Source organism: Pezoporus flaviventris, unplaced genomic scaffold (assembly GCF_033815535.1).
Source record: "Pezoporus flaviventris isolate CSIRO_AGI_PZ_B2104156 unplaced genomic scaffold, CSIRO_AGI_Pfla_v1 ptg000036l, whole genome shotgun sequence".
In the NCBI taxonomy this organism is placed as follows: Eukaryota; Metazoa; Chordata; class Aves; order Psittaciformes; family Psittacidae; genus Pezoporus; species Pezoporus flaviventris.
Window position 1 is genome coordinate 6,199,069 of NW_026892584.1, and position 18,770 is coordinate 6,217,838.

At 42.5% G+C, this 18,770-nt stretch overlaps 2 protein-coding genes across 5 annotated transcripts in view; both read left to right on the plus strand.

Moving 5' to 3' along the window:
- The window catches only part of RPL27A (ribosomal protein L27a), a 230,984-nt gene that overhangs the window by 167,953 nt on the left and 44,261 nt on the right, over positions 1–18,770 (plus strand). The window lies entirely within an intron of this gene.
- The window catches only part of DENND2B (DENN domain containing 2B), a 180,308-nt gene that overhangs the window by 123,183 nt on the left and 38,355 nt on the right, over positions 1–18,770 (plus strand). For all 3 annotated transcript variants that reach the window (XM_061462955.1, XM_061462953.1, XM_061462954.1), the window contains 7 exons: positions 589–737; positions 3,463–3,678; positions 7,745–7,841; positions 9,379–9,423; positions 12,402–12,586; positions 13,269–13,378; positions 15,114–15,183. In XM_061462955.1, coding sequence (XP_061318939.1) covers positions 589–737; positions 3,463–3,678; positions 7,745–7,841; positions 9,379–9,423; positions 12,402–12,586; positions 13,269–13,378; positions 15,114–15,183 — 872 coding nt within the window. The remainder of the gene's footprint in view (positions 1–588; positions 738–3,462; positions 3,679–7,744; positions 7,842–9,378; positions 9,424–12,401; positions 12,587–13,268; positions 13,379–15,113; positions 15,184–18,770) is intronic.

Sequence of the window (18,770 nt, forward strand, 5' to 3'; positions counted from 1 at the left end):
AAGGACACTTTGAGGATGCAGTATGGTTGGGCAGAAATCTTCCCTCATCTTTTACATTTCCAATCTTCTCTCTGGGCACTGCTGAGCTGAAGTGTTTGTTCTTTCTCTGCCTTCTCTCAGGGGAAGAGAAAGATGAAGGTAGCATCAAATAAAAGTTGTCTTATTGTGTTTAAGGGTGATATGTTGAGAACAGTTATTTATTGGTATTTATTTCACCCTGTGAGTGGCTGCTATAGATTTATAAAATCTACTGATAGACTTTAAAGTAGTTATGTGCCTTAACTTTTATATATCAATAAATTTTCCACAGCTGCAGATGCTCAGAAGCACATCTTGTGAAATCTTTGCATCTTATTAAAAAAAAAAAAACAGTAAAAAAAAAAAAACCAGTAAAAAAAACCCAAAGAAACTTGTCGACCTCATAGCCAAGTTCTCCTCCAAATACTTCCAGCTGCAGCTAGAGGGATGAGTCATGCTGAAAGCTGAGGAGCTTTTCTAAAAGCCTTTCACTTGGTTCACATGATTTTTTTTAACTCTACATTCCTGTCTGTTTTTCTTTTCTTAAAAAAAAAAAACCAAAATGTGCAGGCGAATCACCCAAGGAAAACCCATATGAAGATGTGGAGCTGAAAGGCCGTCATGCGGGCCGAAAACCTCATCAGCTCTCCGAAAATTCCCTAGATTCTTTGCACAGGATGTGGACGCCGCAGGACAGGAAATACACATCACCTCCCCAGGTAATGCCGGACTTTCTGGACTTCAAGCTTGTTTGAAACTTTATTGAGAAAATCAATCATGGCATAAGAGAAAGAGCAGTTGTATCAAACGGGAAAGGGTATCTGGAAAAGGAGTACAATCAAATGCATAAATTGTTGCTGGGAATGCTTTTGGCAGCTGTGGCTCAGCTTCTCAGCACCGTGCTGCTGAAGCTGGTGGCTCTTTGTGCTGGGCTACAGCCTGATGAGTTTCAGCAGAATCCTTCCACCGGTTGGTTGTGAGCTGAATCTGGCCCTAAGTTATCTGTATGGCTGCATCAGTTTGTGAATTGCCTCTGCACTTGCTGCTGGGCTTTTAGTTATAAAAAGCTGCTTGGCTTTAGGAAGAGAAAAGTCAGCTGTTTAATCTTGCCCATGTATTGTTATATGTGGCCTATTGTGACTTTGCTTATGTGAAGTGCATAGCGTGGCATGTTTTATTGTAAAATGGTGAAGGCCAACTATTCCCCCCCCCCCCCCCGGCCCCAGTAAATGAATAATAAAATAATCAGAAAAACCTGAGTGTCTGCATTTAACAAGGCTGTATAAGTTGTGTTTACAGCATAAAGTAAAAGACCTGGAACTCTGCAGGCTTTCCATTTGGTGGTGAATTTTCCGAAGCAGTCTGTTTTTTGTGAAAGCTGTGCAATGCCAGGTTGCTTTGTTGTTTATGGGATCGTTGTGTTTGTAAGGAAAAATATAAATTTCATCACATACTTAATTTTGAGGTTCAAAACGCCTTTTAAAAGAACTTTGTTTTCCATTGAATCAATAGAAACTTTGCACTTGAGCAAAAAGGTCACAACAACTTACAGTTTTGTCTTGTAAAGAGACCTAGAACAAAACTGATTATATTTTCTTTCACTTTTTTTTTGTGTGTATGTGTGCATCACAGTCCAAGAGACAAAAGAAGTCTCATCAAGGTTCTTAGTATGCACCTAGCACATCGTTTATAAAACAGGAGTGGTTTGAGCAAAGCTGCTGAAAAGGGGACAAGTGAAAAGTAGTAATTGGGCAGAGTAAAGAGAAACAGAAACCGCAGCCATGAAGATAACTCGTAGTAAGAAGCATTCTACGAGTAGCAGTTATTTTCAGCAGGAATTCAACAAGAATTGTGTAGCATCTAGAGGATCCATCAGGGTTTACAATTAGGGTAGGAACCATACAGGTCTATAGTAAGATACTGTTCCCTGTTTTCTGTTTTACACAGGGTGACCAAAGAATGCACAGATTAAAATGAATTCTGTAAAGTTGCTCAGTAAATAAGCCCTCTCTGGTATCTTTGCAACAGGGCTATCTTTATTCTGGTATCTTCTTTTTGAAATGCTGCCAGGAGATTCCTGCCAGGAGTCTCCTGCCAGGAGTCTGTCCTGCCATAGTTGTGCTGTCACTGTGCTGATATTTAAAGGCAAGAGACACTAAGAGCAGGTCAGCTATGGGCCTGGGTAATTCTCCAATGACCAGAAATAGAAAAGTCTCAATTTCCTGAAGGATAGAGGCTTTGGCAACGATTTATCACCCAGTTTTCCATCATAGCAACATAGCTGGATTAGCAACCTTACTTTTCAGTCATGGATGATGGTAAACAAGATGGAAGAGATCAGAAGGTCAGCAGTGTTTCAACAATTATCTCCAAAAAGAATTCCTTTCATTAAAGTATAGACTGCTGCAGATTTTCCTGGCATGCTTACCTGTGTTAAGCAGAGGCCTCTGAAACACTGGCTTATGGTCATTTTGAATCCCACTATGTCTTCTTCTCTCCCATTCATCAGATTTTGAAGTCATCCGGTATAAAAATAATGTTTTATTGATGACATACATGTGACGCAAACTCCACACCTACAGAAACACCTATGCTTAATCCCAGATAGTATGGTGCTGTAACAGTTAAGCTCTCCAAGTAAAACAAATGGGTCATTTCTTACTGCAGGTTTTTAGCTTACAATACTGCTAATAGAATATTAGTAAATGCCAGTTGACAGCTGTTTAATACACTGGTACTTTTTTCCTAGACATGCTGGTTAAGCTGCTTACAGTGTTTGCTCTCAGGAGGAGACCTGGCCTTGCCAGCCAGCTGATTAACCTTCCAAAGAGCTGGGCAGAGCTGCTTAAATGGCTGCTCCAAAAGAACCCCAGTATTTAAAAGATAGCTGTTATTTGGTGCTTAATCCTGTCAGTGAGATTTTTCCCTTTCCACCTGCAATAAGTTTTGTATTTTAAATGGAATTCTTTGGAAATGCAGGACTGGGTAACCATACCTCTGTACATTGGCAGATCTTGAAACTACTTGACATCATAGATATAGAATAAGCTTGATTTTCTATCTTTTCTCTAAGAAAAAAATAGCAGCTTCTATGTAGTTGCTCTTGATTTTCATTACGGTAATTAAAAGAGATGGATCAGGTCAGTGTTCTGATGTCAGCCAAGCCTTTAAATTAGGTTTGAATGCTCATAAAGTTAATGTGATGTGGGAACATGGAAATGCACCAAAGCCAACAGTACTATTGTTTTCTTTGAAATTTGAAGTGTTAGTTATTGACCCCTGCCCCTTCATTTTGACCTTAAAAACTCACTTTGCACATAACCCGCAGAGGAGTGTCTCACCTGGCATGATGTCCTTGTGTAGTCACCACCGCTCACAAAGACCTGCTTCTGCACTAAGTGTTGCTGAGGAGGGGAAGAACTCAACCTGTTCTTGTTCCTGTAGCTACCTTCGAAGCCCAGCAGCCAGTCTCTGCGCATCAGCAACTGGTCAGAAAGGAAGAGCCACCGCTTGCCACGGCTGCCCAAGCGGCACAGCCACGATGACATGCTTCTGCTGGCTCAGCTTGGCATTCCCTCCTCCCCTTCCAGCATCAACGAAGATAGCCTGAGTACTACAAGTGAGCTGCTGTCTACACGGCGGGCCAGGAGGATCCCAAAGGTACTGGCAGTGTGATCAGGGTTACCCTGAGGATAAGTCACCTGTCTGCAGAAGCTTGTACTATCCAGCCTTTAGCAATCGCTGAAAGTTTTTTTTGTATCCTAAGGGAAAATTGAGATCAAACCAGAAACAGTCACTCTCAGGACCCAAGACATACTCCTTTTTCACATGTAGTCATATTGTGAAAATCCCTTCTCTAGAAGTGGGTAACTGCCCTGATCCAAAAGTAGCAAACATCTCATTGCCATCCTTGTGCAGAGTTGATTTTAAGCCAATTCTGTTTTCCAGACTTCACTTTAAGCTCTGTGGACAAGTGCATTGTTGTGTACCTAACTCTATGATTTTGAATGGGTGATGGCCAAGCAATTATTATTTATAACATGAAGCAGAATCTGAAGTTATTTTTTTACCCCCATCATTTCTTTACTGGTCTCAGGAAAATAACAACTATCGGCCTAGTATGTTCTCCTTCATTTACTCACAAGCCACCTGTGGTGGTTTAAACCCAGCCAGACAGCTTGTTCACTCACTCCCCCCCTTCTTGCCCTCCCCCTACTCCCGGAGGGACAGAGAGGAGAATCGAAAAGAATGCAACTCCCACGGGTTGAGATAAGAACAGTTTAGTAACTAAGGTATAACACAAATCACTACTGCTACTACCAATAGTAATAACGATAAAGGAAATAACAAGGGAAGAGAATACATCACCTCACCACCAGCCGACCGATAACTCGCCTCCCCCCCACCCCAGCCCAACCAAGCTCTGACCGATACCTCCTCCAACCCCGCAGTCTCCCAGCCTTTCCGGCTAACTCCCAGTTGCCTCCTGGGCATGACGTGCTGTGGTATGGAATACCTCTTTGGTCAGTTCGGGTCAGGTGTCCTGTCTCTGCTTCCTCCCAGCTTTTCCTCCTCCCTGGCCAGAGCATGAGGCTCACAAAGTCCTTGGCCAAACCAAAACATCAGTGTTATCAGCTCTGTTCCCAGGCTCAAAGTCAAAACACAGCACTGCACCAGCTACCAAGAAGGAGAAAAATGACTGCTACTGCTGAACCCAGGACACCACCCTATCCCAATAACCCTGTTGTCTTGATAGATTTGAAGCAAAAATTAATTTTCCATTTTTCAAGGAGTTTTCCAATTCAAAATGGGATGTGAAAAAATCCCAAGCCACCAGACAACAGCAAAAGAAACTAACAAACCTCTTCTGGTACAATAGCAACAGAGAGAACTGGCAATATATTTATTTTTGGCTTGTGAGTAAAGTTAATTTTTATCGTATATTCAGCTCTTTCCTATTCTTATTAGAGAGCATATTTTAAAGTACATGACTGTGAGTGCTGTGAGTAGAGGGAGATTTTTATGCTCTTGTCTGAAATTCTGCCTAAGGAGGAAATTAATCCTACTTCCTTAGTATTTACTGTATTTTTACTTTCTTGGAATATACTACTGCTCAAATGAGCAAACATCTGTGAAGGATTCTACTGAATAACTTGCAGATTAGCTTGGTTTTGAGTAGAACTTGGACAGTTTTGATGTTAGTTTTGTAGCCAATCTCTATTTCTTTATTTATTCAAATTTAAGTGATACACATTCTCCTTATATGAAATTATGCTTTCCGCATATGGATGTTAATAGTTTTATCATAAATCTCATAATTAATTATCATTAATTATCTCATAATTAATTGTTATAATTATCATAATTCTCATAAATAATAATCTCTGGTTTTGACCACTGTACCTCCTAGAATCACACATTACTGGAGAATAGCTTTTTCTTTCTCAATCAAGCAACTATAACGTATACTCATTAGAGAGAAAAACTTGAACCTGAGAAACTCCTGTTCTGTACCACACCACTGATGCTTTCTGAAGCAATATCCAAATGCTTTAAACATCTGGGCTTTCTGTATTTTACCCTTGTTGAAGTATCTCCTGCAGACAATCCCAGCAAGGTCCCTCACTTCTAGTTCCCTTATGCCTTGTTTAGTGCTTATGTGCAGCAGTTTCTGGGCTGGGGCATGTGCTGGAGCTGGGCCAGGTTTCATTCTGCTGGCTCTGCCATGATGCTGTGCAGGTTCCCAGTGGGCCAGGCACATGGCTGCAAGCAGAGAAGTTCCAGCTGAGCGTTGCTGGTAGGATGCACATGGCTCAGTCAGCATGTAGAGGTAAATTTCCTAATCCTACTTCAAGCAGAAGAACCAGAAAGGACTTCAACACTTCACACTGCCTGTTCTGGGCCAGACTCTCTTCCTCTGTTGGAAGGGTTGAATCAGTTTTTGTTCCAGTCTCTGCTCTGTTACTGACTTTCTAATGTGTCCTCAGCAAATCAAGTTTCACTGAGTTTATTTCTCTCTGCAAGCTGAGGTAAAACAGCTTTTGTAAAATATATTACAGTTCTATGAGTAAAGCTGCTATGCAATGAAATATACTATTCATGACTCATAAAACATTAAGATTAATTGCTACATATTTTTGACTCTTCGGAAGTTATAATTCTCTGTTCAATTACAAATTCTTAGTAATCCCAACCTCTTGTTGAAGGCACTAAACAGAAGTTATCTCATTAATATTTTTCATCATCTCAGGATAGATGGTCATTATCTGCAGTAGCCCTCCTGAAGGAAGTCAGAAAGATGATTACCAGGAGTTAAAATTCTGGCTAGTGCTGATACAAGCCAGCTAAAAGTGGCACTAGCAGCTAACTTCAGAATACTTTCATGAATAAGGATAAGGTTGGAGACGGTAGATAAAGCACCTCTGATGTAAGGCAAGTACAGCACAAGTTGGAAAGGGGAGAGAGGGTAAGTCCCTAAGTGCCAGATCCTCAGCTGATATTACATAGACTCAAAGATGCTCGTTCACTCTGTGTCTGAAAAGGCTTTAAAGTTACAGCTTTCTCCTTCTGTGCTCATTTGAACACTCTAAAATCTCAGTTCAGAGAGGTGTTAACACACGTTACTCTTACACATTCAAAATGAAATATGACCTTAATGTTCATAAGAGTTTGGTAAAGTTGGATATGACTAATGGATCACTGTTACTTAGACAATGGAAGTGAAGACAGAAACAGTGGCATAGAGAAAGAGGTGATAGAGGATGACAGCTGCTTTTGAGTCCCCAGACTTATTGTGCTTTTATTGAAGTTGTCAACAAGGTTTTCAAAAACAGGATTTATGTTTCTGACTTACTTAATAATTTTTAAAATATAGCCATAGGTAAAGGAGTGAGCTTCAAAATAAGTGATTCAAACAAATGGGATTCAAAATGAGGGAGATAAATGCATTTTGAGTTGTCAGTGTGCACTTGCAGCCCAGAAAGCCAGCCATATCCTGGGCTGCATCAAAAAGGAGTGTGACCAGCAGGTCGAAGGAGGTAATCCTGCCCCTCTACTCTGCTCTCGTGAGACCTCACCTGGAGTATTGTGTGCAGTTCTGGTGTCCTCAACAAAAAGGACATGGAACTGTTGGAACAAGTCCAGAGAAGGGCCACGAGGATGATCAGGGGACTGGAGCACCTCCCGTATGAAGACAGGCTGAGAAAGTTGGGGCTGTTCAGCCTGGAGAAGAGAAGGCTGCATGGAGACCTCATAGCAGCCTTCCAGTATCTGAAGGGGGTCTGTAGGGATGCTGGGGATGAACTCTTCATTAGGGACTGTAGTGGTAGGAAAAGTGGTAACAGGCTCAAACTTTAGCAGGGGAAGTTTAGATTGGATACAAGGAAGAAATTCTTTACTGTAAGGGTGCTGAGGCACTGGAAGGGGTTGCCCATGGAAGTTGTGAATGCTCCATGCCTGGCGGTGTTCAAGGCCAGGCTGGACAGCGCCTTGGGTGGCATGGTTTAGTGTGAGGTGTCCCTGCCCATGGCAGGGGGTTTGGAACTTGATGATCTTAAGGTCCTTTCCAACCCTAACTATTCTATGATTCTATGATTTTGAAATAGTAAAGGCTTTGGGGGTTCAGCTGCCCTGTCATTTATGGTCAACTTCTTTGTTTGGATAGATAAATTAAAAGTTTCCTTAAAAGTGTTTGGTCTTACTGATTCCTCATCTTCTTATTTTGCAGCTTGTCCAAAGGATCAATTCCATCTACAGTGCAAAAAGAGGGAAAAAACGACTGAAAAAACTTTCTATGTCCAATATTGAGACAGCATCCCTACGAGGTATGACACAAGCATTGTGGTTCACTGAATCCACTTGAATGTTACAGGATTAACTGATTCCCTTCTTTCATCCACATCTACCCTGGGGTCTACTTCATTTAGAACTTTCCTCTGCAAACACTGATAACTTTCAGTCTGCAGGAGGAGAAAATGGAGATGAACTAAAAATAAGTGAGATTCTCAGCATTGTCTATCCTGTTAATCCCATAATCAGCTAGAATAGTCAGCTGCTTTCGTTTACGTTTTGAGTAATTTGCATCTGTAAGTTTTGTCCAAAATTCATAGTTTTGATCTTGTAATTCATTCATGCTTTTTCCTGGCATGTGAAAGTAACTCACACTGTGCTTCAGACTGCTTTCGCAAAACCCATGTTTGTAGTAGCACAATAGAGCTTCAATGGGAGTTCACCCCAGAAATACATCTTGTTATAAGGATACTTTTGCATGTTATTCTTGCTCAATTAGGTGAATTCTGGTGATTGAAAATGTTACCCAGCAGACAAAGCTCATAGGGCTTACTTCAACTTCTGAAACACTGAATAGCTCTTACTCAAAATAATTACAAGTCTGAAAAAGAAGTGGAAGGGTTAAAATCCATTTTCCAAATGGCACATTCATCTTTGTGGCTGTCCTGGGTTCAGCAGTAGTAGTCGTTTTTCTCCTTCTTGGTAGCTGGTGCAGTGCTGTGTTTTGACTTTCGGCCTGGGAACAGAGCTGATAACAATGATGTTTTGGTTTGGCCAAGGACTTTGTGAGCCTCATGCTCTGCCAGGGAGGAGGGGAAGCCAGGAGGAAGCAGAGACAGGACACCTGACCCAAACTGACCAAAGAGGTATTCCATACCACAGCACGTCATGGCCAGGATGTAACTGGGAGTTAGTCAAAAGGGCTGGTAGTCTGCACGGTTGGAGGAGGTATCGGTCAGAGCTTGGTCAGGCTTCTGGGTCAGACTCGTTTCTTGGCCAGTGGTATCGTATTCTCTTCACTTGTTATTTTCTCTTATCATTGTTGTCGTTGGTGGTAGCGGTGGTGATTTGTGTTGTACATTGGTTGCTGGACTGTTCTTGTCTCAACCCATGGGAGTTGCACTCTTTTGATCCTCCTCCCCGTTCCTCCGTGAGTGGGGAAGGGGAGAGCCCTGGGGGGGGGGGGGGGGGGGGCTGGGGCTCGATTGCTCTCAGCCCAGCACTACTCACTGGGAGTGAGTGAACAAGCTGTCTGGCTAGGGTTTAAACCACAACAATGGCTTAGCATAGATGTGGGTTCAGTGGAACCAGTTGCTGTAAAGGAGAATGAATTTAGCATTTTCATTAAAATAAAGCTCTTATTCTCAAGCAAAATTGAAACTTAATCTGAGGAAAACACAGTCTAAGGAGCCATTAAAACTGTTTTATTTCAAGTTATTTAAAACTGAGGAGAGAGCATGTGTGGATCACAAGGCTCAGTGAGAGATATGATTCTTCCCAGTTTCACCACAGTCAACTAAGTTTGTGTTTGCTTTGGTTTTGCATTAACTGATCCCTCTATCTCCTCTGCAGATGAGAACAGTGAGAGTGAGAGTGACTCAGATGACAGGTTTAAAGGTAAGGGATCAGCTTTCAGTAACTTCTAGTCAGCCACTGTCACACACCTTAGCAATGTATCTTCTCCTGCTACTGCATGTTGTTCCTTTCCATGATGCTCTGTATTTTCCTTCCTGAACTATGTTAACTCCATTGCTGAAGAGCTCACACAGTTTCCAACACAGGAGCATGAATGCGGAAAGCAAGGACAAAATAAGCTGTGAGGATCTAAGAAGGATCTGGCAACTGTGTCATATAATGAAGAGCAGGACCTTTGATAGTTTTGCTTTGTCAGCCACTCCACAGATGCTGATGTCTTCCAGACTGACTACTGGGTGCAAACTTAGAGGGATGAGATTGGATAAATATGATCTCTTCTTACTCATACAGTGCTTTAAGTGGGTACTGCTAGCTGCTGTTGGAGGTCAGATTCTGGGTCTGATCCAACTTAATGGTTCTTATAGTCTTTTATAGGTCTGCAGTCTTGAAATTGTAGAAATTCTTTTATCAGTGCACAGCACCTGCACAAACTCTGCTTGAGCCAGGCCACTAAATTAGTTGCTCATTTTCAAAAGTCTTGATACACAGAACTATAAAAAAGTTGAAGGCAATGACAACAGATTTTATTACTAGAACCCCATCATGTTGTTCGTAAACGAGGGGGAAAACCCAAGAGTGCAGAGCTGTGGTTATAAGATAAGGGCAACCATATCTACTGCAGATGTCACCTGCTTACTATTCATGCAGGAAAACTTGCTGGAAAAATATTGTTGTAGGGAAAAACATTTGCTCCAGATTGTTGGTGGCAAGACCACCCAAAACCAACTATATACAGCATTGTAGTGTCATAGAATCATAGAATCATAGAATCGTTAGGGTTGGAAAGGACCTTAAGATCATCTAGTTCCAATCCCCCTGCCGTGGGCAGGGACACCTTACGCTAAATCATATCACCCAAGGCCTCGTCCAGCCTGGCCTTGAACACTGCCAGGGCTGGAGCATTCACAGCCTCCCTGGGCAACCCATTCCAGTGCCTCACCACCCTAACAGGAAAGAATTTCCTCCTTATATCCAACCTAAACTTCCCCTGTTTAAGTTTTAACCCGTTACCCCTTGTCCTGTCACTACAGTCTCTAATGAAGAGTCCCTCTCCAGCATCCCTATAGCCCCCCTTCAGATACTGGAAGGCTGCTATGAGGTCTCCATGCAGCCTTCTCTTCTCCAGGCTGAACAGCACCAACTTCCTCAGCCTGTCTTCATACAGGAGGTGCTCCAGTCCCCTGATCATCCTCATGGCCCTTCTCTGGACTTGTTCCAACAGTCCCATGTCCTTTTTATGTTGAGGACACCAGAACTGCACACAATACTCCAGGTGAGGTCTCACAAGAGCAGAGTAGAGGGGCAGGATCACCTTCTTCGACCTGCTGGTCATGCTCCTTTTGATGCAGCCCAGGATACGGTTGGCTTTCTGGGCTGCAAGCGCACACTGAAGCCGGCTCATGTTCATTTTCTCATCAACCAGCACCCCCAAGTCCTTCTCCGCAGGGCTGCTCTGAATCTCTCCTCTGCCCAACCTGTAACTGCTCTCTTGTAGACAGGTGCCAGCCCAAAAACACTTTCAGTTCTGTTTCTGTTTTTGTCAGAAAATATAGGGGCTCCTTTCACCCATAGCCCATGAAAGAAGATAGACAGGGCCTGGACTCACTGTTGTTACTGAGGGAATACACTGGAAACCTGGAAGCTTTTACCCTGACTGTTGTGGAATGGAAGATCTTCATTCTGATGACTGCCTAACCAACTGCTTCTGTGTGACCTTATATTTGCATTGATACTAGAGCATCCTCAGTCAAAGATCCAGTTGTCACTTGTAGCAAGACAAGATTCATTGAGTCCCCAGGTGTTGGGTTGGGGTGAGCATTTCATCTTGTGCAAATACGAAGCAGTGGCCAGCAGTGTGCAGCTACATCAAGGCAAGACTAGGCAGGTTATTTCTTGGGATTTAGCTTCCCTAGCTGTGCAGTCACATCGAGACTCAAGTGCTTTATCAAAATAATTTTTATGTTTGATGTTGTCGAACGAATTGATGACAGCTGGTCATCAAGGGGTTTCCCTTTCTTTCTCTCATTAATTACTGTTGTGATCAAGTGCTTGTGACATCTTATTTCCCTGCCAAAAAAGACAGCCTGCCTTTTGCAAATTGGGCAGTGTCAATGAACATAGCCTTAAGGGATTGACATGTGCTGCTGATGATTCATTTGCCATTGCATTGAGATGCTAGTGTGAAGAGGTGGGAAAGAACATGCAGGAAGCAGGTTTTACTTAGCTGTTTTCACTTTCTGGTCTACCAGAACTGGTAATGATACTGACTAGTCTGCCATAGGTGTCTAGTGACAAGTCACAGGATCAAGGCATGTCTTTGAATGACTGGATGTAATCATGAATCTAAGACTGCCCCTCAGTTGAACTGGAACAAGCAAAGAAATCCCACAGGAGGCAATTTACACTTTTTCCCTTCCCTGAGATTATTCCATGGCTTGTACAGACTAAGCCTGTGCTGTAGAAAGAGAGAAAATACTCTTCGTGGTTCTTAGATGTGCTAAGAAGGGACAGGTCAGAGAACTGTGTTTCACCAATGTCAGGCCTGAGATGTGTCACCCTGGAGACCCTAGGTCATTTGCCCAACCCACATAAGGGCTCACAATCTGGTTTTATGTGAAAGGAAAAAACAGACATTTGGCAGGATAACAGTTAGGAACTGCAAATTATTTCAGTGACGTAGTGTTGCATCACTTCAGTACTTGGAGAGCGTTCTGATTTATAGATGTAGTTAGTGAGCAAGTCTGCAGTATGGAGGTTTGCTTTTGAAAGGAGAACATGCTTGGAATAATACACTGGCAAATTGAAAGTCTTTTGTGAATGGCTGTGGCTTATACATACACATTACAGTCCCAGGTAATGATCTGTCTACTTTTCTCCTTTGTTTTTTTCCCCGATGCTAGCTCATACCCAGCGTCTAGTACACATCCAGTCAATGCTGAAGAGGGCTCCAAGTTATCGAACCCTGGAACTGGAGCTGATTGAGTGGCAGGAACGGGAGTTATTTGAGTATTTTGTGGTAGTGTCGCTGAAAAAGAAGCCCACTAAAAACACTTACCTCCCAGAAGTGACGTACCAATTTCCCAAGGTAAAAGAAAAACTCTTATGTACAGTTCAGTCTAAGATCAATAAGGTGAATAAGTGGGAAATTTAATATAAAACTATTTTTAGAAGGAATTAATCATTCAGGTTTCATAATTGTTCCAAAGTGACCTGTTACAAAGTGAAGGGTATAGAGAAGATGACTGAAAGCTTTCCCCGTTTACAAATTTAGCTTTTCCAGTGCTGGAGAGTTTGGCCTGACAGTAGGTGCTTTAAAGACCTGTCTAAATTCAGTTTCTAAATATTCAACTTTTAACTCATTTTGGCTGTATTAGGTTTTGTTCCAAAATCACTGAAGTCAATGGAAAGACTTCTGCTGATCTGTAGCATTTCTCTTGTGCTCTTCCAGCAGCAAGGAATTTGAATTAGGACTGTGTTTTAAGTGGCCATTGTGCAACAGGGGAGTTTAGGCAATTTCAAAAGAAAAAACAAACACAAAACCAATCAAACAAATAAAAACCACATCAAAACCAACCCAGCAGTGATTATCTATATTGTACTAGCATCTACAAGCCTGTCCTGGAGTTGTGCCTCACTCTGCCATGCACAAATAGGAACTAGCTGATGGGCCCTTGCTCTTCAGAGCTTATTAATAGCCCTGCTCCTGAGAGGTGCTGTGAAGTTGGCGCTAACAGTAACTGACTGAACCTCAATTTTCTCCCCCGCAGCTTGAAAGACCAACCAAGCAGATGCGTGAAGCGGAGGAGCGCCTCAAGGCTATCCCTCAGTTCTGCTTTCCTGATGCCAAGGACTGGCTCCCTGTCTCTGAATACAACAGGTAAACCCTCCGGTGCTCCTCTGCTGCAGTGCTGATGGAGTGCATCTGGAGCAGGCACAGACTCACTGATGCCCAATTAAGGAAGCAGCAGTTTGAGTCCTGGACACTGCAGCCTCAAGCAGCTGTAGTTAATCTTTTTTAAGTTCTGTATTAGTTTTCTTCCTTTTCTCCCCACCTCACATGCCTGTGTGGTTGAGCGGAGGAGATCTGAACATTTCTCTCAGTGCTAAACCCAAAAGCATAAATGGAAGTATTTAAAATACACCACCTGTTCTACCTGGCCTTGAACAGTGCCAGGGATAGGGCATCTACTGCCTCTCTGGGCAACCAGTGCTAATGTTTCACCACACTCGTTGTAAAACATTTCTTCCTAATATCTAGCCTGAATCTATTCTCTTCCAGTTTAAAACCATTACCCCCTGTCCTATTGCTACAGGCCCTACTAAAAAAGTTTGTCTCCCTCTTTCTTAGAAGCCCCCTCTAAGTATTGAAAGGCCACATAAGGTCCCCCCAGAGCCTTCTCTTCTCCAAGCTAAACAGCCACAGCTCTGTCACACTGTCCTCATAGGACAGTGCTTCACCTCTCTGCTCATTTTTGTGGCTCTCCTCTGGTCCCTCTCCAACAGGACCATGTCTTTCCTGTGCTGAGGACTCCAGAGCTGAACACAGTACTCCAGGTGGAGTTTCCTTGCCCTAGAGTATGAGATGGCTTTTTAGGATGCATGGTCTGAGACAGGTAAATGAAGTAAGACCTGTTCAGAGTGTGTCTAGAGGGACTTTCAACGATGACAAGGAACTAGCTTTCACCTGCAGGAACTACTGCAGCCAAGAATATGTATGGAACTTTAAACTGGCTTACGTATGGCACATGCAACATTACCATGTTCTGTTCTGTGTTGCTTGGCTGTATTATTCAGTACGTGGAAGCATCTGAATAGTGAGTTATTGAAAACAATGAAGGAGAAGCTGACAACTGTTTGGCAACACTGGTATGAGAAGCACACAGCCCTGCCTACACAGCATTTCACCTCTTCTGCTGCTGCTCCCTTCCATGAGCCCATGTTTGTGAAGCAAGATATTCCTCCCATATATAGCTATAATTATATAAACCCTGGCATTCCAGAACAAAGAAAAAGTTGTTTTTGTAATGTCATTTAATACTTGAAAAGCAGTCAGGAATGTTTATCAGTCTGGGTGCAAATTCACAGACCCATCCCTTTACCTGTGCTGTAATTATAGCCTGAAGCTCTGTTTTACTTCTCTGTCACAAACGTTACTTATCCTAGGCAGGGTTACAAAATGAGCTGGATATTGGAAATCTGTGTTGTTTCCGGATTAGAAATTTTCTCTAATCTTGGAGAATCTAAGGTTCTCCCTTTAAGAACAAAGCACAGTCCAGAGACAGGATTTGCTAAAAGTTAAGGGAGATAGTGCCCTCCAAATCTGCTTCTTGCACTCCTTTTGCAGTAAAAGAGGCTGCCATCCCACTGAAATCCAGCTCCCATCTCTTCTTACAAGAAGACAGATAGGTTGTCCCCAGCTATGCAGATATTTTTGCCCTACAGCTGATTGAATTTTGTCCACAGAGTATTTCCAGATGGTGGGCAGAGGGAGGAAAGACCCCACAGTGGGTAGAACCTCTCACTGGATACAGCAGTATCCCTTTCTAGATGATTTGTCTCATAGCTATGCTGTAGTTCTGATACTAAGACCTGGGCAATTTATTTTCTTCTAGTGAGACCTTCTCTTTCATGCTGACTGGGGAAGATGGGAGCCGGCGGTTTGGTTATTGCAGGAGGCTGTTGGTAAGTACATCAGCTTTGTCTCAAAACACAGAATCCTGTTAAACAGTATTTCAAAACTATAGTCTGAACTATGAGGGTGTCTCTCATGGTTTTAAAAGAAAATGGAGTTACTCACTCTGAAATTTGGAAGCTCGAGTAAATAGTTTGTAATGGCTGTCTCAATCAAAAGCATCCCATCTTGTAGAAAATTCATAAGAATGTGAAAATTTCCTGTGTGAGCACTTTTTAAATTCTTTATATTACGTGCTTTCAAGCAGAATTAGAAATACTACAACACTACAAAGAAAGGCAAAAGTGGTATTCTAAACATTTGTGAATAGTGTTTATCTCCTGGACAGCTGCTTACATCCCCAAAGTACTCTGCCAGCACTGCCTAATCAGTCTGCAGCAGGTACAAGAAGTAAGTAAATAAGCCACCCTGCCAGGTTGGAGGACAGCAGTGATTGAGAGCATGCCACCATAACTATTTGCTCAGGACCATGCAATAAGCTGGTGCCAGTGCTGGGAAGCCTGGGTCCTCAGGCTCCTTTTCAGTTCTCATGACCAGGGATAGTCGAGGACAAGACTTAGACTATCAAACAGTTTTATCTCATCACCTGGAAAATCGCTGGTCACCTGATAAACTGAGAGCATGGCAGTGTGTGTGTGTTGAGGGAAGGACTGCACAAAGGCCACAAAGTGTATTAAGGCAGGTGAAGCACAGTGCAAACAGGGATTATGCTGTCTGTCCTGCAGACATACTGGATGGCAGCAAAGCATAAGCAGTTGGTTGTTCTGCCCTAGCCTGTGCTCATCACCTCGGATAGGTTTGGAGCTGGTTGTGAGTGACTAGGTGGAGAGCCACGGCTCCTGTGCTGTTCACATGACAGTTGTCTACACTTGGCTGGAGCACTTATACAGGTATGGGATTCTGCAGGAGCCTTCTGCATGCTCTCTGCAAAATAAATGTGTGCAGCAGCATTGCAGATTGTAACTAGTACCCCCTATCTAAGAGAAAGTGACACTGGCACTTTCCCCTTCCTTCCCTTTCTGACATGATTTCCCATCTTCCCAAGCAGGCACACCTGCCTTCAGTAGCTTTCAGTGGCTTTCAATAGACAGAGCAACTTGCTGTCATTAGAACAGCACCCTCCATCCTGTGCGCTGCCTGTACCTGACCCTGCTCTGTGTCTATGGTAAAGCTCCTTGGTTTGCAGACAGCAGATGCTCTATCTGGGAGGTTTTGCTGTGTGTGGTTCCTCTATTTGTAAAAAGCCTCTTTTAAACTAACATAACAGAAAACTTGTTTATCAGTTCTGTGGGCAGTATTTGCCACAGGTAGCATCACGGAGACTCACTCTGTATAACACAGTGTGTAAGTGTAGGCCACAATGTGGTTTATAGATGAAAACAAAATGTCAGTGAAGGCTTGTGTTGCAGTAAATCTGGGGTTGGTCAGGGGGTGATTCAGAGATAAGCAAGAGGAGCACCTAGAAGATGTCCTTGCTGGTGTAAACAAGATGTAGGGAAGCAGTACAATTCAATTACTTTTTAATGTGAGATCATTTAAAAGGGTAATAAGGTGTATCTGGAAAAAAAATTAACAAAACCTCAGAAAGTGTTGGCTAGAATTAAATTATGGCATGCTTTCACCACCAGGTAAAGGTGGTTTAAGACTTTTATATTTCTGGGAACATTGGCAATTTTAGAATCATGCACAGAGCTTACATTTGTGAAACGCAAAACAGTTGATCCTAGACCAGACTGAGACTGAAATAATCAGCAGCAATAAAAAAGAAGTATGCACAGGAACGTTGAATTAGCTTGTCAGTGAAGGACTGCCATAGGCTTTTTTTTTAACTCATTTAAAGCTCAGTGAAATCCACCCTTCATTAAAGGCAACATAAAAATAAAACACTGAGTTTCAGCTGGTGCAGAAGATATGTTAGCATAGTAGGAAATACTGGGAACAGAATTAAATCAATACTACATACTTTTATATAAATGGTGTTTTGTTTTCGAAGATTGGAGATTGTTTTTTGCTATGGTAAAACTCAATCAACCAGATAGCAAAAAATAATTTAAAAATGGAAAAATAAGTACTTTTTAAGTCTAGCTAATGATTATAAATCCAGTTATAAAGCTGATCTGCTGCTGTCCCTGGAGATCACTTAAATCAGGATGTTTCATCCGGTATCAAAACCTGACATGCAGAAGCTGACATGTCTCATCTCACTGGTACAACCTTACCCCAGGGGGTGGAGGGATACTCCTGTACTTTACCAGTCTGTCCCTCTCTGGGGCCTTCTGAGAGCAAAACTGGTACAGTCTGGGGCTTAGAAAGACAGAAGATTTTGGAAGCTGCGGAGGAACATCTCAACATTTCTTTATCTGGGGAAACAGCAAAAGTAGCAGAGATCTACTGTTGTTTGGATCCTGCAACCTCTTCCTGTCACATCCATGCTTTTTCATTTTGTATATGCAAATATGAAGCAATGAGGAGCAGGTAAATTCTGCAGGCACTGTTTGCATGCCAGAGGCTTGGGCTCTAAAACACATTTTTGTATTTGGGTGTTCAGTTTCCTGAACAGTTTTTGAGAGATTCAGTCAGGGTGGCTCTGATGTCCAGGAGCACATTGCATCTCCTACAGTTAGTGCCATTTCTGACCTACAAGTTCTGTCAAATCCAATCCGAACAACCTTAATTTGGGAACTACATGCAGTTTTTGGCAAACATTAGAGAAGGGTGGGGCCACAGTGTATAATATAGAGCCATAAAGAAACCCTAAAATCATTACAAACTGCTCTGCTTCAAGACAAGCCAACTGCTGTGAGGCTAATTCCTCAGAAAATATTCCCCAGCTGTCCTGGCAAGCAGTGCTCTTGTAATACCCAGCTGGAGGTGTCACACCTTCCAGAGCACTTGGCAGTCCTCAGCTCCATGGCTGGATGGGCCAACCAGCCTGATCCTGGGGGGATGGATACCTGTGTCTTTGTAGAGGCTGCTTCTCCGAGTTCTTTGTTTATGAAACAATTAGTTTTTGTCAGCCCTGCTCTCCTTTGGCATGTTGTGATATGAACAAACTGCTCTACTTTTTCTTTCCTGCCTTCAGATTTCATGTTCTTCCAGATCCCCTTTTTGGAGTGTGTGTGCTAAAACCCTGAAAAACTACCTCAAGGGATACAGTGACAATTATGTTCTGTTTGTACTGCAAATCCTGTGCAGTATTCCCTTTATATGTATTCATATTGTTTTGTTTCATTTTGGAATGGGATTAGAATGGAATGTAACCTATTGTACCACAGCAAACAGTCTGCACTTCCATAGATAGCAAGTTTCCAGTTACATCTTGATACCTCCAAGGCAATCCTGTAACAGCTTTCTTAGTGACTTGATGTGAGAAGTATGCATCTTCATACAAAAGGAAATGGGCCTATATACAGTAGAGATATTAACTCTCACTGCTAAGACATTTTGCTGCAAATAAGACATTTTTCTTTAATAACTCAGATTAATTGAACTTTCTTTTCCATGCTAATTAACCCATGAACTTGCTAGGCTCTTTTCTGGAGCAGTTCTTGGGCTGTGGCTCTGCAATATGCACATA